At 43.1% G+C, this 23842-nt stretch overlaps 2 protein-coding genes across 2 annotated transcripts in view; both read left to right on the top strand.

The window, feature by feature from the left end:
- Positions 1–23842, top strand: part of LOC309489805 (NHL repeat-containing protein 3-like) — a 42203-nt gene that overhangs the window by 11235 nt on the left and 7126 nt on the right. The gene's annotated exons all lie outside the window — the stretch shown is intronic.
- On the top strand, positions 20616–23164 carry LOC309489787 (uncharacterized protein). The gene is made up of 2 exons (XM_082158695.1): positions 20616–21010; positions 22174–23164. The coding sequence occupies exons 1-2, from the start codon at positions 20846–20848 to the stop codon at positions 23026–23028; spliced, it is 1020 nt and encodes a 339-aa protein (XP_082014821.1). The 5' UTR covers positions 20616–20845; the 3' UTR covers positions 23029–23164.

Consider the following 23842-nt stretch of genomic DNA (forward strand, 5'->3'; position numbering starts at 1 on the left):
TGAATTGAATTTACCGCGTAACTCCCCGCCAGAGGGGCTTCAGGATGGGGCAATCCCAAAAAATATGAGTATGATCTCCAATTTAGTTACAATTTCTCCAATTATTTGATTTACTTTTGTCAAAACTGAAAATAATTGAGGGAGTCCTAAAGAATCTCATCACGACTTTCCAAACGAATTCTTTCCACACGGGACTATTTGTGGTTTTGTGACTAATTTCACAAGCCTTAATCCATTCTTCATCCTCAATAATAATATTTGCTTCTAATACCCATTTGCCTTTTATATCAAAAGAATTATCTAACAATTGTGACTGTAGGAAATTATACAAATTTGAAACAGTTTTTTTCTTATTTTTTTCAGTGATATTTTTGATCAAATAGGATTCCTAGAGCTAGGCAATCTTTTCAAGGATTCCCATTCCCTACTCGACCTTATATAGTTCCGTATCTGCAAATATCGGAAGAAATCTTTGGAGGATAGTCCATGTTTGTCCTGTAATTGTTTGAAGGATTTTAGGATTTCCCCATCAAACATCTGGTGTACAGTTATCAGTCCCTTTCCTACCCAATTAAAAAAAACAGGATCCATTTTACCTGGAGGAAAGTCACTCAATTTGGTTATTTGGAGTGCACGTGAAGTTGTTAAAGGGATACCCATTCTCTTCCTCAACATTGACCATATACGATGAGTACAGGCGATCCATTCATTTTGTATTTTAAGTTCTCTCCATTTCTTTTGCTCCAAAAATAATGCTGTCTCCAAGGGAGCCGATGGGCTTGAGAGATTCTCCAACCATAACCAATTTGTATCCACGTCCTGAATCACCCATTCCACTATTGCTCGTAACTGTGCTGCCCAATAATACAGCTTGAAATTGGGTAGACTCAAGTCACCAGTTCCCTTAGAGCTGCACAGTAATCTCTTTCGGATCCTAGGTTTTTTCCCCTGCCACACAAATGTAGAAATCATCTTATCCAGATTTTTAAACACAGATGGAGGTATCCATATAGGCAAGGCCTGAAAAATATACAAAAGACGAGGAAGAATGTTCATCTTTACAACTTCTATTCTGCCTATTAAAGACAGGGGGAGAATATCCCAACGCCCCACATCTGCTTTGATTTTGGACATTAGTTTACCATAATTATCATTATACAATTGGGAGGCATGAGGCGTATTAACCACACCCAAATATCTGAAGCCCTGAGTGGGCCAATTAAATGAAGCTAATCAGATTTTATTTCATATTTCCAAAATTATTCAAAAATAATGTTTTTTTTTACTAAAAAAATGAGATGCCTACTCTCAAATAAATGAGGCCTACGATTAATCAGATGCAAATAGAAATATAAAACCAGTCCTAACTGAAAGAGAACAAGTTGACAAAAAGATTCAATCCAATATTGGGTGATAATATTGCATAACGAGTGATTTTTAAGTTATTTGTAGTCCGGTCATTTTTGTCCGGGAACACCACGAGAGTGACAGTGTGCCATATTGTACAAAATAAAAGTTTTTCAAAACAAAATTCCTGGTGAAAAGTTAAAGTAAAGCTTGAACTTGAACACACTGGACTTTAGAGACAAGTCAACAAATACGCCTAACCGTTTTCCAGAGCTCTGATTGGCTGTTGTGATCCTGCTCATATGTGAGGGAGATATGAAGGTAAAAAAAAGTCCTTCAAATCCACATCTACGTGCTCTCGAGCTTTACATAACTATAGAACCCATTCTAAATGCGCATGTGAACGCCATCAGCGTTTCTCACAGGTTCGCGTTTAAAGTCTGTGTAGAGGGAATGGTGTCGTCTTAGCGGCCCCTAATTTAATAACAAATGATCGTTGCGACGGAAGCGAATCAATCAAAACCTGGAAAATAACTTTATTAAAGAACCGCTATAAAGCCAAAACAATCTCTGTTACCTCATGTTACGTCCCCCAGCTCTGGTGTTTGTTCCTACACATGTGTTTGAGTGCAGTGTCTCTTCCCCTTTTCTTAAGTACAGATGAGCCACACCTGAGCGAAGCCTATTTGCGCTATAAAAGGCTTCTGAGACTGCTCCTGACTGCACACACATACACTGAGAACAGAGTCGACACACAGCCGTGCTTTCGGTCTTTTGAGTGACTACCGTCTAGCTGTCCACCCGGCAGTAGAAGCGTTCCGCTTTTGTAGTTGATTTTATTGTTAACCTACCTATTATTTGATACCAATTCTGTTAAATAAACATACCCCTATTTTTGATACGAGCTGATCTGTGTGCGTCTCTCCTTTTTGTTAAGGGTGGTGTCCGACTGCCCGTAACACCTTAAATTATACATTTATCTCTGTAAAGCTGCTTTGAAACAATCTACATTGTTAAAAGCGCTATATAAATAAAGATGACTTGACTTGTATTTGAATAAACTATAAATGTAGATTCATGCGGCACAATGTGTTTTTATGGACCTTGAACACACTGGACTTTAGAGACAAGTCAACAAATACGCCTAACCGTTTTCCAGAGCTCTGATTGGCTGTTGGAGTGTGTGTGTGTGTGTGTGTGCATCTCTGTGTGTGTGTATGTGTGTGTGTGTTATATATTATTGTTCAATAAACTTGTTTAAAACAAAAATAACTATTCACGTGAAATAAATCCTCGGTTGCACAGATCCAGTTAAAACACATGATGCCTTTATAAGACCTAAAGAAAAGTCAAAGAATCCCGTTTATCACAGAATATGGTACAGTATAAATGCTGACGAAGGTTAAGTCAATTCACCTTATTCCGCCCCGCCCACTTTTACTTCTGTCCAGTACTTCCGTTGTAAACCACCTTCCGGTTTAGCGGACCCTTATTCAATTTCGAGGAGAACTGCAGAGAAGTCTCACTGATAAAATGTCACATAAGATAAGCTAATTTGTGCCAAATGTGCTATGTACGTCTGTACCAACAGCACAGCAATGCACTGTTTCTCGGGGTAATTTTTAAACGACTTTTAGGTGTTTATATGACCCGTCTGCCTGTCTGATCGCAGCCCGGCCGATGTGTAGTGTTTAGCCTACATTAGCCACAAACATCTAACGTTGTAATGGTCTCACTACAGGACACATACACATGCTATACCATGTTTGAAAGCTATGGTCCTCTAGAATTCAGTCGCTGGATTTATTTTACAGCCATTACTTGTGTTAGAGATCAAAGCATAAGAAATTGCAGCTAGCAGTTAGCTAAGCTAACGTTACCCTCTTGTTCATCTAGTTGAGGCTCTACTTTCTTTCTACACCAGTTCGTGGCTATTTTTTTCTCATCTGTTGGCTATACACTGCAAATGTATCTGGTGATTAAGCAAACAAACTGTGGTGTAATAATGTTTCAAACTTTACATGTAGTAGTGTTTGTGCACACCGGGGATCGGTGCAGAGTAAATGCTGGCCCACAACATTCAGATCTCTTCTTTTGATGCTCATAACGAAGCTGAGACAGCGTCAAATTTCTTTTTCTCCGGCTGTTGATCTCCGGCCACGGACTGCACAGTTAACACTGGCCATCTCTAATTTCTTTAAATTTGAAGGCAATTAAATTAAACTAAGACAGATAACAGATTGGACCAGGGCAAACAAAGCGCTAAGTAGCTAAACCAGGAAGTGAGATTACGCGGATGGCGCCACCCAGTGCTACTTCCGGAATAAGGTGAATATCCTGTGTATGTTTTTGGCGTTGTCCTGTTTCTGATGTGGATTCTGTGAAGGTTTTCTTTATAAAACACTTATAAAACACTTATAATGCACATGAAGGAACAATCTCTAATCACTGCATTAGGGTTGTATTTGAATAAACTATAAATGTAGATTCATGCGGCACAATGTGTTTCTGGACCTTGAACACACTGGACTTTAGAGACAAGTCAACAAATACGCCAAACCATTTTCCAGAGCTCTGATTGGCTGTCATCCTGGTCATATGTGATGAAGATATGAAGGTAAAAGAGTAGCAAAACTCGAGAGCACGTAGATGTGAATTTGAGAACTTGTACAATAAATATTCATACGTGTACGCTACAATTTACACTCACAGCTCCAGTGGGAAAACCTGTACAATAAAAATCTGAAGTTGAATGTTGAGATTTGCACTCGCAGACAATAGTCACCAATGTGTAAAATGCCATTCACAGAAATACAATGACAGACACAAACTAGAAATATATATTTGCACTTATTCTTACATTCACATTCGCAGTACAACCTCAATTAGGCACTCGCAACTTCTCAAATCTGTCACTGCCTTGACGAGCGAGGGCCATAGCACTAGTATATTGCTGTCCTACTGTAGTTCCACTGCTTCTGTTGTTCTCATGTGTAATCGCTGTGGATAAAAGCGGCTGCTAAATGAATAAATGTAAATAAATGTAAAATAAGTGTTTCCTTGGTTTTCTATGGGAGGAAAATGCATAACGTACAATTAAACGCGTTGCATTCATATTCTGTGCTCATCTGTTATTCTGTATAGTATGCATTATTAGTGTGGTGTTTACTGAGTTTTGGATCACTGAGTTCATATCATTTATTTATTTTAATATCAGTCTTGCATTAAGCCATGTTAGCGTTTCAGAGGACGAGTGTTTCGTGACATCATCACGTACAATAGAAGTCCCATTTCATTGGCTAAACGCCAACCAATAAAACGTCTCATTTGAACCCCCCCCCCAATCCTTTATATTCACATCTACGAGCTCTCGGGCTTTGCTACTCTTTTACCTTCATAGGGAGCTGGCTGGGCTTTATCTCAGTATTCTGATTCTAGTGTTCAGTCTGCTGGTCGGGGGACATCTGAACTCTGTGTGAGCGATCACAGATCGAGAGGAATAATCATGGGCCAAACCCCCTCAGACTCACACTCATACTCAGAAATGGACTATAAGCAGTCTGGTCTTTCGTTGTATATAGGTGTTTCACATTATCATGGATGCCTCTTACCAGATATAGGCATAGATGAGTCTCTGCTGAAATATTCTGGTCCCGACTCTAACGCTGTGCTGCAGGCTTACTCTGAGGAGATGCTCAACACGGTGCCAGATTACGTCGAAAAGCTTGGATCTGCCTTTGCTGCACTGAATTCAGTCCCGAATGCTGTTGGACTTGGAGCTTTGGTGATTTCCATGATTATAGAGATCGCCATCAAGAGCAACACTCAGCCAAGTGGTGACACAGATAACACATACAGCCTGATACAACGAGTGTTTGGGCAAGAGAAAGCTTCGAGTGTCCGAGACACAATGTCAGAGTTTCTGAAACGCCATCGAGTGCACATGAACAATACCCAACAATTACAGGAGGAATTAAGGAGACTGGAACCGGACTTGAGCAAAGATCTCACCAGGCTCAGAAACTCCCTGCTGTATGACGGACAGATGAGCGACCATGGGCTCAAGATGTGGGTCAACGGAGCCGCCTTCCACGTCCAGATGCTGATCCATGGCGCTCGACTGGATATTCAGGCTGGTAAACCTGCATCAGGCTGTGTTCATGAAATCGAAGCTACAATCAATGAGTATTTACGGCACCTGGATCCTTTGCTGGAGAAATACAAGACCTACAAGGCCAATTCATATAGGTTTATAAGGAATTCTGAGTGGAAGTGGAAAGTATGTGACGGTATTTTTTTTTTCTGCAATACTTTAGAATTGAAATGTAATATGTATAATGACATTGAAGGATGTGGTACTGAGGTGTATGGGTCTCCTGACCCGTGTGATTATGAAAAAGAAATTATGGCACCTTTTATGGATTTTGTTTACATAAATGATAAAAAGATCGAAGGTTTAGAGAGTTATTTTTTAAATATCAAGAACAATCTCTACTCTTCAATCCATGACCATGGTTCATTCACTGTGCCGTCAGCTGCAGGTTAGTTTAGATATCTGGTGTTGATAAGGGATGGCTCAGATGCTGGAGCGTGCGCTCATATGTAGAGGTGTACTCTTCGATGCACCGGGCCTGGGTTTGACCCCCGACCTTTGGCCCTTTGCTACATGTCATCCCCCCCCCCTCTCTCCTTTCATGTCTTCAGCTGTCCTGTCAATAAAGGCCTAAAATGGCCAAAAATAATCTTTAAAAAATAATAATAATTATAATCTTTTAATAAAAAACTGTTAATCTAAAAAAAATAATTATAATCTTTTAATTTAACATATAGTAACTTTAAGTAAAAAAATAATAATAAAAAAAATGTTGATAAAACTTCCATTGTAATATTTTAACGTATTTAATCTCATCTTGTGATCTACATGTATATTTGATCTGTGTTCTGTCATGATGCTCTCCTGGCACACCTGCATGTTACTTGCTTAAGACATAAAATACTGAAATATTTTAGTCCTGTTTCCGGTTTAAAAATCATTAAACTTACGTCTGCTCCTTCTTCCTCGTTGAAGACTTCTGAATCTTTGAATAAGTAAATGTTGTTCATTATAAAAGTGTAAGTGCTGAACACGAGATGTCTCCTACTTCACTGTAAAGTTTGTTCTTAACGTTTGCTTTTGTGATGTTCTCTTTAACAATAAAGGATCATGTGTGTTATTGTTCCACGTGTCTGTGTGTTTTAACTTAAAGTGTTGCCAATATACAGTAGGCTTCTGCTGTGCCATTAAATTAATTTCTTTGTGGAATTTTCTGTTTTTGTTTTTAAATGTTTTTTTAATGTCTTTCTTCAGGGTTTGAAATGTACTTTTTCGACCACCAGCCAAATGGCTAGTAATGTTCAAATCTTCACCAGCCACTCAGTACATTACCATTGTTTTTACGGCTACAGTGAAGCAAATCTACCAGCGTTTGGCTAGATGGTGCTGATTTTTAACCCTGTTTTCTTTGCCTTAGAGCGCTTTGAATAGTCTGTGGGCTTAAAAGGTGCTTAACAAAAGGGAAAACAGAACCCCAGCTACGGTGTCACCAGTGGCTAACTGATCTTCTCCATGGCAACATAATATTTTGTGTGTGAGCATCCGGAAAGCGTTCCTCCTATAGGGAGATGCTAAGGCTAACTAGCCATCACCTTCTGTTAGCATTCCATTGACTGCCATTCATTTTGGCGTCACTTTGACAGCGAATATTTTACAAATTTACATCTGAAGCATTTAAAGACTCCATTTGTCCATTATTTATTTCTAAAGAAACACGACAATGCATCAAAAGCTCCATTAGCTTGTATCTCACGTTATGGCTCCGTAGCAGACGTTTTTGTAAAGATAGGCTAACAATTGTGTCATGACCACGCAACTTTCTGTCGCACAGTAGAGAAATGACGTATAGTCAGGTACCGTATTTAAAAAAAATAAAGTGTACATATATATTGCCCATCTGAAATGTATATATAAATATATATATATATATATAATAAGTTACATAATCAAGCCACACTTTACTGCCAGTTCCCTTTCAGTTGAGACGTAGTTGACGTCGACTGAATGGGGATCACGCTTAGGGAGCCTGTCTTCTTCATACCACTATTTAATCAAGCCAATTCAACATTGGTGTGTGTGATTACACGCTCCGCCCCGCAGCGCGGGTATAAATACGTAAGTGGACGCACGCACCAGTTGCCTTTCGCTTCGGAGCCGATCGGATGTCTCAGAAGTGTTACTACTGTTTACACAGCAAGCGAGTGTGTCGTGTTCTTGCGGGAAGACCTCCTAGTGTTGGTGTTTCTACAGTACGGGTGCAGCGGTAATCGTGAGCGTCTTGAGCTCTCAACTGCTGTTTATCAGCATCAAATTTCGAATTGTTTGTGTGTTTGACGGCTGGTTAGAGGGCGAGAAGTGAGTTCTTCACTGTTTCAGTTTGCTGATTCAGTGTTGCCGCGGTCATTCCGTGTGTGCTCCGGCACTGGTGATGGTCCCATTTCCCAAAAGAGCAACACGAAAGTGTGTCTTTCTCAAAATGTCATTCCACCCGTGCCTTTCTGGATGCGGTCGTTCCCTGTTCCTCTCTGACGGTCACAATTGTTTCATCACGTGTTTGGGCTTACAGCACACTGAAGCAGCTTTTTTTGGACGGTTCATGTTCCCATTGCGGGAATATGACTGTCGCGGTGTTGAGATCGAGTCTCGCCTTTGTCCGCAAAGCTGGAGTCCCCATTACCATGTCCCGCCCTCGGGTGCAGCGTGGGATGGGTGATTGGAAGATAGCGTTGGATGTCTCGCATGGTAACCATTCCCTGTGGGCTCCTCACTCCTCCCTTCCACCGGAGCCGGTGGAGTCCCCCGTGGAGCGTGCTGGTCCATCTGTAATGGGTGGACCGGCCGTTTCACCCGGGGCTCCCCCAGAGGACAGGATGCCGATTGCAGCATCGGAGGGTGAGCTGGCCTCTGGAGATGATGACTCAACTGCGTTGTCTCCCTCTGGGAGTATAACATTGCCAGAGCCAGAATTGTCAGCTATGCTGAAACGGGCCGCTGAGGTTGTTGGGCTCGAGTGGAACCCTCCACGGTGTCCTGCTCAGTCTCGGTTGGATGTTTGGTATCTCGGGGTGGGCTGTGCTGGTTCTCAGCCCACCGCCCCAGTACCCATCTTTCCCGAAGTGCATGAGTAATTTACTAGGTCTGGGACGGCACCTTTTACTGCCGTAAACTGCCTGAGTGGTTCTATCCTTGACGGAGGAGCGGTGAAGGGTTATGAGGCTATCCCTCCAGTGGAGCGGTCTGTCGTAACACAGGTGCACCTGTGTCCGCCGGGTGCTGCCTTTTGGGGGGATACTCGTCTCCCCACTAAGGCCTGTGAGTTCTCGTCCGTTCCGACGGGCAGAACTTACAAGGCCTGTGGGCAAGCCGCCTCCTCTTTGCATGCCATGGCGCTGCTACAGGTCTATCAGGCCAGGGCACTCATGGACATGTACGAGGGTAGCCCAGACCGTGCGCTCATAGATGAGCACCGTACTGCATCCGACCTCGCCCTCCAGGTCATGAGTGTCGTGGCATGCGTGATCGATCTGGCGATGTCCACCTTAGTGGTTCAGGAGCACCATCATTGGCTCAGCCTGGTTGATATGGCGGATGCAGACAAGGTCCGGTTCCTGGTCTCACCAATTTCCCAGGTTGGGCTGGTTGGCGATGCGGCGGAGGACTGCGCCCAACAGTTCTCTGCCGCCCAAGCGCAGAAGGAGGCCGTCGCCAATGGCGTTCTAGGCCCTGCAAATCCATGTGGCAAGCGACAGCGAAAGCTTTCCTGAGCGGGGGATGTTCTTGGAGTTGGTCACCGATCCACTCCCTGCCACCGGGTGAGGGCCGGGTGGAGTCTTCGTTGTGTGCAGAGCAGAGCAAGCGGTACCCATACTTCAAAGAAAGAGCAAATTCCTCTGTTCCTGGGTCCCAGGAGGGCAAGTCTGGCGGTGTATGACCCTATAAAGCCTTGCACCCCTCAGATCCCTCCTGTTCGCCAGGACGGCAGCTGGGTGCGGTTCGAAGACCCGGTCATCCGTATTCTCACGCATCCCCTGCCCCCCAGTGGAGACAGGTAAGTGTTGCACTGCACACTCACATCACTGTCCTCCACCTTGCTGCCCCACATCAGGTACGTCTGTGGTCTTCTGAGCCTGGGCCTGGTTCGTAGAAGCAGATAAAGCTTCCCAACCGGTCCAGACCGGACTGTGACCATCAGACTCGGCTATGCGATTCATTTTCGCTCGGCAAGTTCAGTGATAATCATCACACTAGGTGGTGAGCAGATATGCTCCTGAAAGCTCAGTAATATTCATCACACCTAGTGTTGAGCAATGCTCCTGTCTTGCGTGCACATGTTGCTGTCCTACTGGACGTGATATAGCCGCTCCCTCCAGCCGATATGAAGGCCAGTTTTTATAAACTCATTCTTCATGTACCTAGTATGTGGTGGGTCGTGACCATCTTGGCCCTGTGTCACTTGAAACGGGCCCTTTCTCGAAAGCCTCCGTCCAAATTGCTACCCAGAGAGGCATTTTTCAGAATGCCCCGCCCCCAAGCTTGGTCTGCAGCGTTTGACCTGAATGACATGTACTTCAGATCTCTAGCCTTCCGCACCACAGGCTATCCTGAGTGTTGCGTTTGAGGGTTCGAAGTATCAGTACAGAGTCCTACCCTACGACTGCTCCACAGCCAGTTGGGTCTTCAGGTCAACTGGGAGAGAGTAATCTCGCCCACGGGCTGAGTATCTCTTTTCTGGTATGGGGATGGACTCGGTCCAACATGCCTCTTCAAGGTCGAGCTCCAGCTGAGCAGGGATCACTTCGGGGCCACACAGTTACATCTGTTTGCCTCTCCAGATTCGTTCCTCTGCCAGTTGTGTTATTTCTGTCTGAGCGGACAACCCTTAGACAGACACTGGCTCTCAGCTGGCCCCGGGGCCCCGCAGAAATACGCTCCCCAGTGAGCCTTCTAAAAAGGTGGCTATGCGACTCATTGTCGATTGGCGCCCACTCAAGTTCAGTGATTTTCATCACACTCAGGTGTTGAGCAGAGATGCTCCTGATGCTACAGAGACTTCTTCACACCTAGTGTTGAGGAGTGCTCCTGTCTTGTGCGCGCATGTCGCTTGCACCTACTGTGCTAGGTCAGGAGTGGAGCCGGTCTTGATAGTTGCCCCTTATTGGCCCAACCAGACTTAGTTCCCCTCAACAGCCCTTCCTGACTTTCCCCTGAATACATTTTCAGGGACGGGGCATGATGGCACCCGCGTTCAGACCCCTGGAGAGATTCCAGGCCGGTCCTAAAGATGGACTCAGAGGTTCAGGTGGCTACCGCAGAACTATGTGGTAGTAACCATCACTTCTGCGAGAGCACCCCCTAAGAGGAAGTGTTGCTTACGCCAAATAGAAGTGACACCTATTCGTTGAGTGAGTCTTCTCTCCATGAGGAGATCCTGAAGGCGTTTGGTCATTTCAATGCTCTCTTTCCTGCAAGATGGGTTGGAGTGAGGACTGTGTCCTCCACCCTCAAAATGATGTTGCCTCTATTTTTTCTTTGACGCACATCATGATACAGTAGCATGGGAAGCACGTCCTGATCATCAGGTTCCTGAGGGAGCAAGGGAATCTGCCTTGCACCCCTCTTTATCCTCTTGGGCCTTATCTCTGGTGCTACTGCTCTGCAGAGACCGCCCCTGTGCCACTGAAGGCAGTGAGTTACAAATTCTGTTTTTAAAGAAACAGTTATCATGCTCGCGTGGTGCTTCGCTGACAGATATTTTAGAGTTGGGGGCTGGGCGACACCTATAGTCGAACCGCTGCTTCCCGTGGGCTCCCTTCTCATGAAGCCAGTTCACTGTGAGCCCGGTTCGAAGTGTCGCTTGCTGCACCATTCCCCCCCATAGACTGGATACGTAAAAATGCTTTTCGACGTTGACTATGTCTGACGTTGTCGACTGAAAGGGAACGTCCTGGTTGCATATGCAACCGACTGTTCCCTGAAGGAGGGAACGGAGGACGTTGTCCCCTTGCCACTACCGCTGGAACACCGCTGATTCCGGGGGCCGCTCGGCTCCTCAGCGGAAAAAGCAACTGGTGCGTGCGTCCACTCCGTATTTACTCTTCTGTTGAATGGCTTGATTAAATAGTAGTACGAAGAAGACAGGCTGGGTCTTCTACCCAGCCTGTCTGATCCCCATTCAGTCGACGTTGACTACGTCCTCCGTTCCCTCATTCAGGGACGTTCACTTCACTGTTCACACACACACAGTTCCATTGCAGGCTATAGGAGTCTCCTGTTGGATAGTTAGACATCAGTCAGAGTTGCAGGTCCCCTCTTGGCATGTTTTTGTTTAAATAAATATAAATGCATATTTTAAGTTATATTATGAAAAAGGGCCTTAAAATTAAATTTTGTATGTCATTTTTGTTTCTTCAAAATGACCAGAAACCCTAGTCCCCTCTTGGCCAGTGTAGAGCGATAGTCCCGTTGGTAATATAGACGTGTGTGTGTGTGTGTGTGTGTGTGTGTGTGTGTGTGTGTGTCCATAGGCGTAATTTGCGGATGGGACGGGTGGGACATGTCCCCACCACTATTTTCTAAGGTCGATATTGTCCCCACCACTTTTGAAACATCTCGCGGCACGAATGTACCAATACAAATAAACAAAACATCTTCAGTTAACTAGCAGAGCATTCATTTCGTTCGTTTCTTAAATAAGACGCGATCTAGCGCTGAAATGTGTTGGGTTTTTTTTAAATCAACTGATCAAAGTGCTCGTTGCCGCTGCGATCAGTAGCGCGGATACTATGTTTGTTTCTGGCTCGCGCACAGCCTTCACTCAGACGCACGCTTCAATCCATTGTGGAGAGACTCGTTCCGGTGCAATTAGAAAACAAAAAGCACAAAAAAGTGTCCCTGCCTGATATACAACCACTGAAAAACATAATCGGTTTTGATAAAAAAAAAAAAAAAAAAACTATGAGTGCGGATTAGAACCCAGAACCTCTGACATGCCCCCCTGGACCACTTAAATACACACTTATTTTCGTCGGATCAACATATAATAGGCCTCATTGAAGGACCACTTAAACCCAATCAATGTACTATTTAAATCGATTGCTGGACATCGTAGTGTTATATCTGTTTTATGACTAAGCATTGTGCTTAGGTCTCTACCTAAACCCAGAGCCATATAGAGAGACATCTGTCAATACAGTTAATATACAGGGATGCAAACAGCGCGCTTTTCAGCCATAGACAGTAAAAGAAGTGGACAGAGCCATCTCATTGAAACTCAATTGAGACAAGTGAAGCCCGTTTTTAGCGATTTTTTTAGCACTTCCGTCCCTGACGCGCAGACTCAGACCGACTCAGACTAAGCTTGATGACGTGAGCAACCTGTCTGACAGATGTAAATCTTCTAGTAGCTGTGCGTGAAAACTGCCAACGTTAATCTTGCAGAGACGGCGAGCTTGAGCAAAGAGTTCTTTGGCATGAGTGAGCAGGAGTAAGTATTCTGATTAATTATTTTGTATAGTATTTATTTTAAAATGTAACGCCCTCGCGTCCCCCGATTGCCCGCGAGCTTCTCCTCCTGTCTGTACGGTAATCTCTCTACTGTGTGACAGAGAGTCGAGTGGTTATGACGCAATCGTTAGCCTATTTTTATAAAAACTGTTTCTACAGGGCCATAATGTAACATAGAAGGTAATGGAGCCCATTATACATTGTCGTGTTTCTTTAGAAATAAATAATAAACAAATGGAGTCTTTAAACGCATCAGATGTAAAGATATTCGCTGTCAAAGTGACGCCAAAATGAATGGGAGTCAATGGGAATGCTAACACAAGTGAAGTTCTGCTACAAGATGGCGGCACGCAGCCGGCTTCAACTTCCGGTCGACTTCCTTCCCGCTTGTTTTCAGCATGTGCGCACGTGTGAACCACTAGTGTTTCTTCTTGCTGCGTATCTTTTACCGTCTCCGTGGCCTGACTGGAGGTAACTAGCACATCAAGGGGCCGTTCACATGTCGTGTCTTTTGCGCGCTCAAGTTCGTTATTTCAAATGTAGGCGCGCGGCAAGCGCGCTCATAACTGAAGCGACGCGCTCATTTTTTCCAGGTGCAGCGAGATGAAAACACCTCAACTCTTCAGAATGCCGCAAGCGCACCGCAGTTCATGAGACAGGAACCAACATATCAACTTCACCCTTTCCGTAACAACGGTGGTGGAAATCTATTAGCTACTAAAACTTCTTTGTCGTTGTGGAGAGTGCATGGTTGCATAACAACGACAGACGCCACGGGAAAATCAGACCGAATTTTACTATTAATAATAAAAGATAAGCTTATATGCATTGTATTTGTAAATGTCAGTAATTTATCTTTTTTGACTCATTCTTTTTATAAAAATGATTTAAAGGCTTAAATATGTGAGGTTTATCTTTTTATAAAACATTCTTTGTGAAAAATTATTTAAAGGCTAATTTAATCTTTAATTTAATATTCATCAATCCTACCTTGTAATTGTTACCTTTACTGTATTAAATAATGTTATTTTTGGCCAGAGATTTGTTAAAGGTTTGGCTGAATTTTGGAGAAATTTGAATGTGCTTTGCTGAATATATTAACAGTTTAAATAAAACAGCTGAATTGTGAGTTTGTGTAACTGAATTGGTAAAGGTCAATACTGCTTAGAAGTGAAAAGAAAACAAGCAAATCTGAAAAATCCAAAAGGGCTAAAAATAAATCCGAAAAAACGGAATTTGAAAAAAAATAAAACGGAATTTGAGAAAAAATAAAACGGATTTCATAGGGCCCTACTTAATAACAACTCTGAAGGGGACCCTGAAAGAAGCCCGCAAATCCGGCAAAATACACATACAACAGTGGCGCACCTATGACCCGGCGTCTCACCTGGTAGAAGGAATACACAACCCGGGAGAGTTCGGCGGCTACGTCCAGCGTCTTTCCCATGAGGAATGATTGCGGTTTGAAGCAGAAGAAAGAGCTTTCCTAAAAATCCTGGACATGAAGCTGGTCGACGATAGACAGAGGATAACATTTACTGGAACAGACCCGACACAGTGGAATAAACTCATGGCGATCTTAAATGGAAAATACCACAAAAATGGCACGTTTTCTGCACATCATCGAAACGGCAGACCTTACGGAATACCTCTTCTCAAATACACAGTGAGGATTCTCAACAAACTGCCGAACACTGACAAGCCCCCAACAGACAGAACATCGGAGGCTCTGACAGAGTGGACAGAGAAACAGTTCCGCTTTACACGCGAGGTCATTCAGCCAGAGCTCAACAGAACAGCAGAAAAGAAGATGCCTCAGAAAGGTGAGCCGCGATGAAATTGCCTATCTCTGGAATAACAAGAAGACTATAGCTATTAGAGTAATTCTTAATAACAGTATTTTCACAGAACCTCCGTCAAGCACGAATGATACAGAGCGAGTTTATAACTATTACTGCGATAAAAACCAAGCAGATGTCACCGGTGAACGCCTCGCCTCGCCCCCTTGGCTAGATGCGTTAGAGTTAAATCCCCCTACCGAAACACAGAATACCTCGCTGTTTACATCTCAGGAGTTTACATCTTTTAAGGGTGATTGAAAGCCTACCGAACAACAAGGCGTGCGGATCTGATGGCGTTACGTATGAAAAACTTAAATCCACAAAACAATGGACATGTATCACACTAACGCAAATATTTAATGTCTGTCTGACTAATGAGAAAATACCAAATTCGTGGAAAGGAGCCCTTATTCACAGAATTCCGAAAAAAGACAATATACCTGACAACCCAGCAACATGGAGAGACATCTCTTTGCTCCCTACCATCTACAAAGTTCTCATGAAGTGCATCCTGAATCGCATCCTGCTATGGCTCTGCAAAATGAACATATTGTCGGAAAAACTAAAGGCCTATATTAATCGTCAAGGCATGAACAAGCACGAAAACAGCAATCGATGATTTTAAGCATGAATCCGCCAAGTTTTATGCAGTCTTTCTAGACTTCCGTGATGCATTCGGCTCATTGCCGCATGGCGTTATGATTAAAGCCTTAGACGAAACTAACCTACCCAAACCTTATATCAACATGATTAAGGATATCTACAGAAACTCCTTCATCCAGGTGATCTGTGGAAACCAACTGACTAGCCCAATCCAGCTAAGAACCGGCATCAAGACTGTGAACCGGCATCAAGACCGGCTGCCCATGGAGCGCAGTAAACTTTATTCTAGGCCTTAACCAGTGGCTCAAGTGGCTGTGCCTCTGCTCCCCCTCGCACATCAGATCGCCAAACCCTGTCCAGGCCTATGCAGACGACGTCCAGGTGTCATCCAGGGATGAGAAAGTGATTAAAACCATGCTCTCCCATACTGATAAATTCATGCGATGGTCCGGACTAGACCATCGTGCGCTGTGTTGTATGAGAGACGCAGTGGAGGCAACAGGTGGTATCAAGCCAAAAAAGACAAGCCACCCTCCTTTTCCATCATGGGCAATGAAATTAAAGTGTATGCGCGCCATGAAACTTGCAGCTACCTTGGACACCGGTTCAACATCGCGGGCGAATGGGAAGAGCAAATACACAAACTCAGCAGTGAATACTGCACAAGGCTGGACATGGTTGTAGCGATAATGAGTATGAACCAAACACAGACTAATCTTCTTCCAGAATATTAATTCAAACATTCTGCTTCTCGATGAATGAGGAGAGAAGATTTGTTCGGAACGTCTCATGATCATCATCAATCTTGTCATCAGCCAGGCACCAACCAGCCTGGCTATGTAAAACTGCCCCCCAGCACTAACGAAATAACTGGTCAATGCTAACTTTGTTGCCGAAACACGGGCTGGTTAAGAGAATCCCACAATTAAGCGGTCCCATGAGAGAGACAAACAGATTTCAGCAGGAAATACCCGTGACCTCAGGGCTGTCTTAAGCCCATAAATGTTGCACACAAAGAGACTTACCTATCAAAATCCATAAAACTCATCCCAGAACAATTCTTGACTGACCTAAATCATCAACAGGCGTCGGAAAGGCTGCGGACCAAATACTTTTATTGGTCAACTTTGATAGTTTGCAAGACGGATCAATACCAGCAGATGTTGCTGAACCCCCACAACATTCCTGACCCCTCTGAACGAACAAACAGAGTTCTTTTCTCTCTAAACTGGAAAACTGAGATTCTTCCTACAGTATACATAAAACTCATTCAAGAACAATTTTCAATGGACTTATAAACATCATACATCATTCTCTGTGTTTCTACGATATATGTGTCCATTTAATATGCTTTAATCCCATATAATTCATGTAAGTGTTATAATTATTGGATGTGTGAATGAAAGTGTGTACTGTTTCATATCAATGCTATCTTACGAACACAACTAGCAAGATGGCTGGAATTAAATCTGTGTAAAATGTTTCGTATTCTTATAATACTAATGATGGCTAAACTGTAGCCTCTTTTCTCTCTGCTAGTAAGGAGATCCCAGATAACGTATGATTTACGATGAGACAAACAAAGCCAGTGTCTAATTGGTCCGATCTCTTCAGGAGGGGGGACAAACTTGAGTTTAAAATCTTAGACCCGAAACAAAGTTCCCTCTCTCTCTGTTCGCTCGCTCTCAAGAAGTCTCTCTCTCTCAAGACTAGCAACCATGTAACAAACGCGCAGACGAAGGAACCCAAATTAAGATCAGAAGAACGGGTTCAACAGCTTTATTCAAGCCATCACTAGCCTACTCTCTTCTCAATTTTCTTTCTTTTCTGAGTTATCATTCTCTTTTCCGTTGTGAGTCTCGGTTCTAAGTTAAGCTTTGCGACAAGATTTCGAGCCACGTTTCTTCTGCAAAGCCAGCTTCAAACAAAGACTTTCATTCCGCCAGCATACCACGTGACTGGCCGCCCCAGACATCAGGCACGAGGAGACCAGCCAACGAACGGACCGGGAAAACCCCTTTTCACGCAACAAAAGGGAATCCCCAAAAGCAAAGACAAGCAAGTACTGCCTCCAGACTCTTAAGCTGAACTGGTGTATTTGATACAGATTTAATAACCTGTCTAAGAAACGATAGAAGGGTTAAATTAATGATTGATGGTTCGTTCCAGGTCATGTCTTATAAGTGCATAGAATCATCTCACTCATCAAAACTCACTCTTTCCTCTCTCTCTCTTTCTGCAACTCGTATGAATGTGTGTGTGTGTGTGTGTGTGTGTTAGATATTAGCTTTATGTGTTAGTATATAATCAATAAAGTATTGTTTGTATTTGAACAAAGAGATTACTTGTGTTATCTGCTTACAAATTTATTGTCTTGAACTTCGATCTAAGTTACCTTGCTAACTATATAGTGTTTCACTATGGTTCGGATATTTATATCCGTTGCAGAGTTGATAGTTACAGCCAGTTCAAATGAACCGCGAACGAGTCATTTGCTCGGTTGTAATAAGTGACTCTTTTGAATTCCCTATAAATGAATTAATAATTAATTAATATAAATGAATTAATAATTAATAATAGTTTCACAGGTGAAGCAACCTGTTAAGGATGTTAAATAATGATGACGCAGCGGTGCGTGAGCTTGCCCGAGCCTCACTTCTACTACATCTGGGGAAACGCAAGGTCCCTCTTTCTACATCAGATGACGCCAGCTTCCTCGGGTTCAGAAGAAAACCCAATGGAAAATTGGACACCAACACAGCAGGCTTTGCCGTGCGCTCGGACTGGCTGGACCTGAATGACCTCTGCAACCGCACTGGAGGAACACAGCAGGACAGTCGGCGGAAGCCAACAAGAACATTGTCACAGACTCAATCATCACAACTGGCGACAATATCCAACTCCTTGACACTCAAAACACCAGAAAGACAATAATTGATCACTTCCATTTGCGTATGAGACAGCACTGGACAGGCCTACGCCTACAGGGACAACTGGCCTGCCTGCCCTGTGCCGACCATAACGTATCACACACAGTTCTGAAGAACACAGCCCTACAAGATGACATCCACAGATTCACAATTAAAGCTCGTCTTCAGGTACTACCAACAAAGTCCAACTTAGCAACATGGTTTCCATCTGCACACGAGCCGTTCTGCCTGCAACATCACAGCCGGCAAAGAGAGACGATGGCGCACATCCTTAATGGCTGCTCTGCCTACAGACGACATCGCACGTCACGACCGTAGTGCTGCACTTTCAGTGAAGGAGCTCAGAGATAATGTCAACTTTACCACAATCCATTGTAACGAAAAAATCAAGACAGACTGGTTCTCCCCCCCACATGAACAGTGCGCTATATTGGAAACTGCCATAAATCACTTACCAAATACACCTGATATAGTTGTAATTAATGAAGACACCAAAGCCGTTACAATAATAGAAATCGGTTGCTCTTTTGATGCTTACATGGACACCTGCTATGCTTCAAAACTGTTGAAATATCAACCATGGTACTAATGTTCTCAATAACTCTGGCGACTCCTGTAAAGTTATTGCCCTCATTTTTGGTAGTTTAGGCCATGTGCACAAGTTGTGTGTAAGAGGCCTGCAGATTTGCGGACTACATAAGAACAAGGCCAAAAAACTGATAAGATATTGCTGTGTATCAGCAGTAACTGGTAGCCTCTACATATGGAGGCGCAGGCGCCACCTTCACCCTTAATGTGCATAATGGACTGAGATATTAGCTGCTGTTGTACACCTTTCTGCCAAATGTGGATTATGCCATGATATATGCTTATCTTTTAATTCAAATAAAGAATTTAAATGTGTGTGTGTGTGTGTGTGTGTGTGTGTGTGTGTGTGTGTGTGTGTGTGTGTGTGTGTGTGTGTATATGTTTGTTATATATTGTTGTTGATTAATAAAACAAAAATAACTCTTCACGTGAAATAAATCATTGGTTGCACAGATCCAGTTAAAACACATGATGCCTTTATAAGACGTAAATAAAAGTCAAAGAATCCCGTTTATCACAGAATATTGTACAGTATAAATGCTGACGTGGGTTAAGTCAATATCCTGATCATGTTTTTGGCGTTGTCCTGTTTCTGTTGTGGATTTTGTGAAGGTTTTCTTTATTTAAGGAGCTTATAAAACACTTATAATGCACATGAAGGAACAATCTCTAATCACTGCATTAGGGTTGTGTTTGAATAAACTATAAATGTAGATTCATGCGGTACAATGTGTTTTTCTGGACCTTGAACACACTGGACTTTAGAGACAAGTCAACAAATACGCCTAACCATTTTCCAGAGCTCTGATTGGCTGTTGTCGTCCTGGTCAAATGTGATGGAGATATGAAGGTGAAAGAGTAGCCAAACTCGAGAGCACGTAGATGTTTTTGCCTCTTCACGATGACTCGCTTAATTTAGTCCTAAATTGTAAGTCGCTTTGGATAAAAGCGTCTGCTAAATGACAATGTAAATGTGAATTTGAGAACTTGTACAATAAATAAATGAGCTGTTTTATTGGTTTGCGCAATAGAAGATATACAGTAATATCTCCAGTAATATACAGTAATATCTCCAGTAACATACAGTAATATCTCCAGTAATATACAGTAATATCCCCAGTAATATCTCCAGTAATATACAGTAATATCTCCAGTAAATATACAGTAATATCTCCAGTAATATACAGTAATATATACAGTAATATCTCCAGTAATATACAGTAATATCTCCAGTAATATACAGTAATTTCTCCAGTAAATATACAGTAATATCTCCAGTAATATACAGTAATTTCTCCAGTAAATATACAGTAATATCTCCAGTAATATACAGTAATATCTCCAGTAATATCTCCAGTAATATACAGTAATATCTCCAGTAAATATACAGTAATATCTCCAGTAATATATACAGTAATATCTCCAGTAATATACAGTAGTTTCTCCAGTAAATATACAGTAATATCTCCAGTAATATACAGTAATATCTCCAGTAATATCTCCAGTAATATACAGTAATATCTCCAGTAATATCTCCAGTAATATACAGTAATATCTCCAGTAATATACAGTAATATCTCCAGTAATATCTCCAGTAATATACAGTAATATCTCCAGTAATATATACAGTAATATATACAGTAATATCTCCAGTAATATCTCCAGTAATATTTCCAGTAATATCCAGTTTCGTGATATCACGTACAATAGAAGTCCCATTTCATTGGCTAGGCGCCAACCAATAAAACGGCTTGTTTGAACACCCCCCCTCCCGCCCCCATCCTTCAAATTCACATCGACGTGCTCTCGAGTTGTGCTACTCTTTACCTTCATAGGGAGCTGGCTGGATCTTATCTCAGTATTCTGATAACAGTGTTCAGTCTACTGGTCGGGGGACATCTGAACTCTGTGTGAGCGATCACAGATCGAGAGGAATAATCATGGGCGGCTCATTCTCACAAGCGGACTTTGAGAGCTCTGCTCTTTTGGTGTATAGAAACGTTTTACATCAACCATGCCACTTACCAGATGTAGGCATAGATGAGTCTCTGCTGAAATATTCTGGTTCCGACTCTAACGCTGCGCTGCAGGCTTTCTCTAAGGCAGTGGTTCCCAAAGTGGGGGTCGCGACCCCCCGGGGGGTCGCCGGACCCCGGCGCAGGGGTCGCGACATGATTTCTTTTTTAAAAAGTGGAAAAAATATATAGGCCCTATATATTTTTGTTGCAATTAATTTAACCCTTTCGCACGTACGATCACACCGGGTAGATTTTCTGTTTGGCGAGTAAATCTCAAAAGGCTATCCGCCACACTGGCGGGTGAATGTTCATACCAAAATATGAAATTTTCAGCGCGCACGCGCTCTTCTGCCTCTAAGAACGAACAGAGAGAGAGAGAGAGCGAGAGCCCCGGCCGCGCGCGCGCATTCACTATTCAGAGCGGCCCAGCGTCAAGCTTCCCCATACTTTTTGACAAGCGTCCTTGACAGGACGGCCAGAGCTTCTTTGCAGCTCAAGTCGGCGGCGGTGTGTACACAGTTAACGCTCTATCTGTTGACGGCGCTGAGGAAAAAGCTCCCGCCACTGGAAGAAGCGGTCGCCGCCCATTTGTGTCCTGCTGGCAGTTGGAAGGCTGCGCACCCATCTAAGCCGTGCAGAACGTCTTCAGCACTCGCGGATCGTGCATACTCCGCCGCTGGCCAGGCTCAGGCTGCTTCTGCTTTACACACCATGGCCGTTCTTTTCTCGAGAAAAGGAGTTTTCCCATAGCGTTCGCAACGCAATACTCGTTCCCTTATCTCTCAGGGAACCGAGGTTACGTTCTGCCTTCCCTTCCACATGAGTCGGCTAACAAAACTGACAAAAAAAAAATATATATATTATTTCACCCCAATGATAGTAATATTTCATATATTTCTCACATTTTGATCAATATATATAGGCAATATCGATTTTTTTTATTATGCATTTCAAATTTTGCTCTGGACATTTTTTTTTACGTTTCTATTCAACATAATAGGCCTACCTTATTATCTCAATTAAAAGTACTGAAATGAATGTATATGTGACAAAAAAAAGGCTGTTTATTATTTTGGCTGGTAAAAAATATGCTTGGCTGGTGGATTTTTTCATCTACCAGTCCCCGTGGCAGGTGAGCCAAAAATTTAATTTCGGACCCTGGGGTGGGGGAGGTGCGGGGTCGCGGGGCAGCAGCGCATTTATCATGGGGGTCGCGGGCTAAAAAGTTTGGGAACCCCTGCTCTAAGGAGATGCTCAACACGGTGCCGGGTTACGGCCGCGGTCTTGGATCTGCCATTGGTCCACTGACTTCAGTCCCGAATGCTGTTGGAATTGGAGCTTTGGTGATTTCCATGGTCATAGAGATCGCCATCAAGGCCAGCACTCAGACAAGTGCTGACACAGATAAAACATACAGCCTGTTACGACGTGTGTTTGGGGAAGAGAAAGCCTTCGGTGTCCGAGACGCAATGGAAGAGTATCTGAAACGCCATGAAGTGTACATGAAGAATAACCAACGATTACGGGGGGAAATAAGGAGACTGGAACAGGACTTGAGCAAATGTCTCACCAGCCTCAGAAACTCCCTGCTGTATGACGGACAGATGAGCGACCGTGGGTTCAAGATGTGGGTCAACGGAGCCGCCTTCCACGTCCAGATGCTGATCCATGAGGCTCGACTGGATATTCAGGCTGAGGGTAAACCTGCATCAGACTGTGTTCATGAAATCAAAACTGCAATCGATGTGTATATACGGCACCTGGATAATTTGCTGGAGAAATACAAGACCTTCAAGATCAATTCAGATGTGTTTATAGCGGATTCTTTGGGGTGGTCCATTCTTGTTACTTATGGAGTGACTATGGACTATACGCCATGTAAAATGTATAATGATGAAATTGAAGAATGTAGAATTGAGGTGTATCAGGATGAGCCTAGCCCGTGTCATTATGGAAAAGAAGTTATGACGGCTTTTATGGATATTCCTTACTCAAAGTATGAACCAATCAAAGGATTAAAGAGTTATTTTTTAAATATCAAGAACAATCTCTACTCTCTAATCCGTGAGCGTGGTTCATTCACTGTGCGGTCAGCTGCAGGCTAGTGTATATATCTGGTGTTGATGAGGGATGGCTCAGATGCTGGAGCGTGCGCTCATATGTAGAGGTGTACTCTTCGATGCACCGGGCCTGGGTTTGACCCCCGACCTTTGACCCTTTGCTGCATGCCACCCCCCCCCCCCCCCCCCTCCCCTCCCCTCCCTCCCCCTCCCCCTCCCCCCTCCATGTCTTCAGCTGTCCTGACAATAAAGGCCTAAAAATGGGCAAAAATATTCTTTAAAAAATAAATAATAATTATCTTTTAATTTAACATATAGTAACTTTAAGTAAACCAAAAAAAAAAAAAATGTTGATGAAACTTCCATTGTAATATTTTGACGTATTTACTCTCATCTTGTGATCTACATGTATATTTGATCTGTGTTCTGTCATGATGCTCTCCTCACACACCTGCATGATACTCGTTTAAGACATAAAATACTCTGCTGAAATATTTTAGTCCTGTTTCCGGTTTAAAAATCCTTAAAATTACGTCTGCTCCTTCTTCCTCGTTGAAGACTTCTGAATCTTTGAATAATCAAATGTTGTTCATTATAAAAGTGTAAGTGCTGAACACGAGATGTCTCCTACTTCACTGTAAAGTTTGTTCTTAAAGGGGTCATATAATGGTACATGCACTTTTACAAGTTGATTGCACTGAAATGTCTGTTGGCAGTGCCTGTACACAACCATCCTATCATGATTAAAATCCATCCAGTGGTTTTGTTTTAATCTCCTTATATGTTTGACCATCTATTAAATCAAGCCGTTCGATATTGTGACGTCATAAGATCGTACGCCCCTCCCGCGATTGTGATT

The sequence above is a fragment of the Leuciscus leuciscus genome (genome assembly GCF_965113295.1).
Source record: "Leuciscus leuciscus genome assembly, chromosome: 24".
Lineage (NCBI taxonomy): Eukaryota > Metazoa > Chordata > Actinopteri > Cypriniformes > Leuciscidae > Leuciscus > Leuciscus leuciscus.

What these genes read in the sequence shown, in the direction of transcription:
- LOC309489787 (XM_082158695.1), top strand. Translation starts at nt 20,846, where the DNA reads ATGGGCGGCTCATTCTCACAAGCGGACTTTGAGAGCTCTGCTCTTTTG. An exon ending in TGCAGGCTTTCTCTAAGGCA is followed by an intron (nt 21,011 to 22,173) that starts GTGGTTCCCAAA and finishes TGCTCTAAGGAG; the next exon opens with ATGCTCAACACGGTGCCGGG.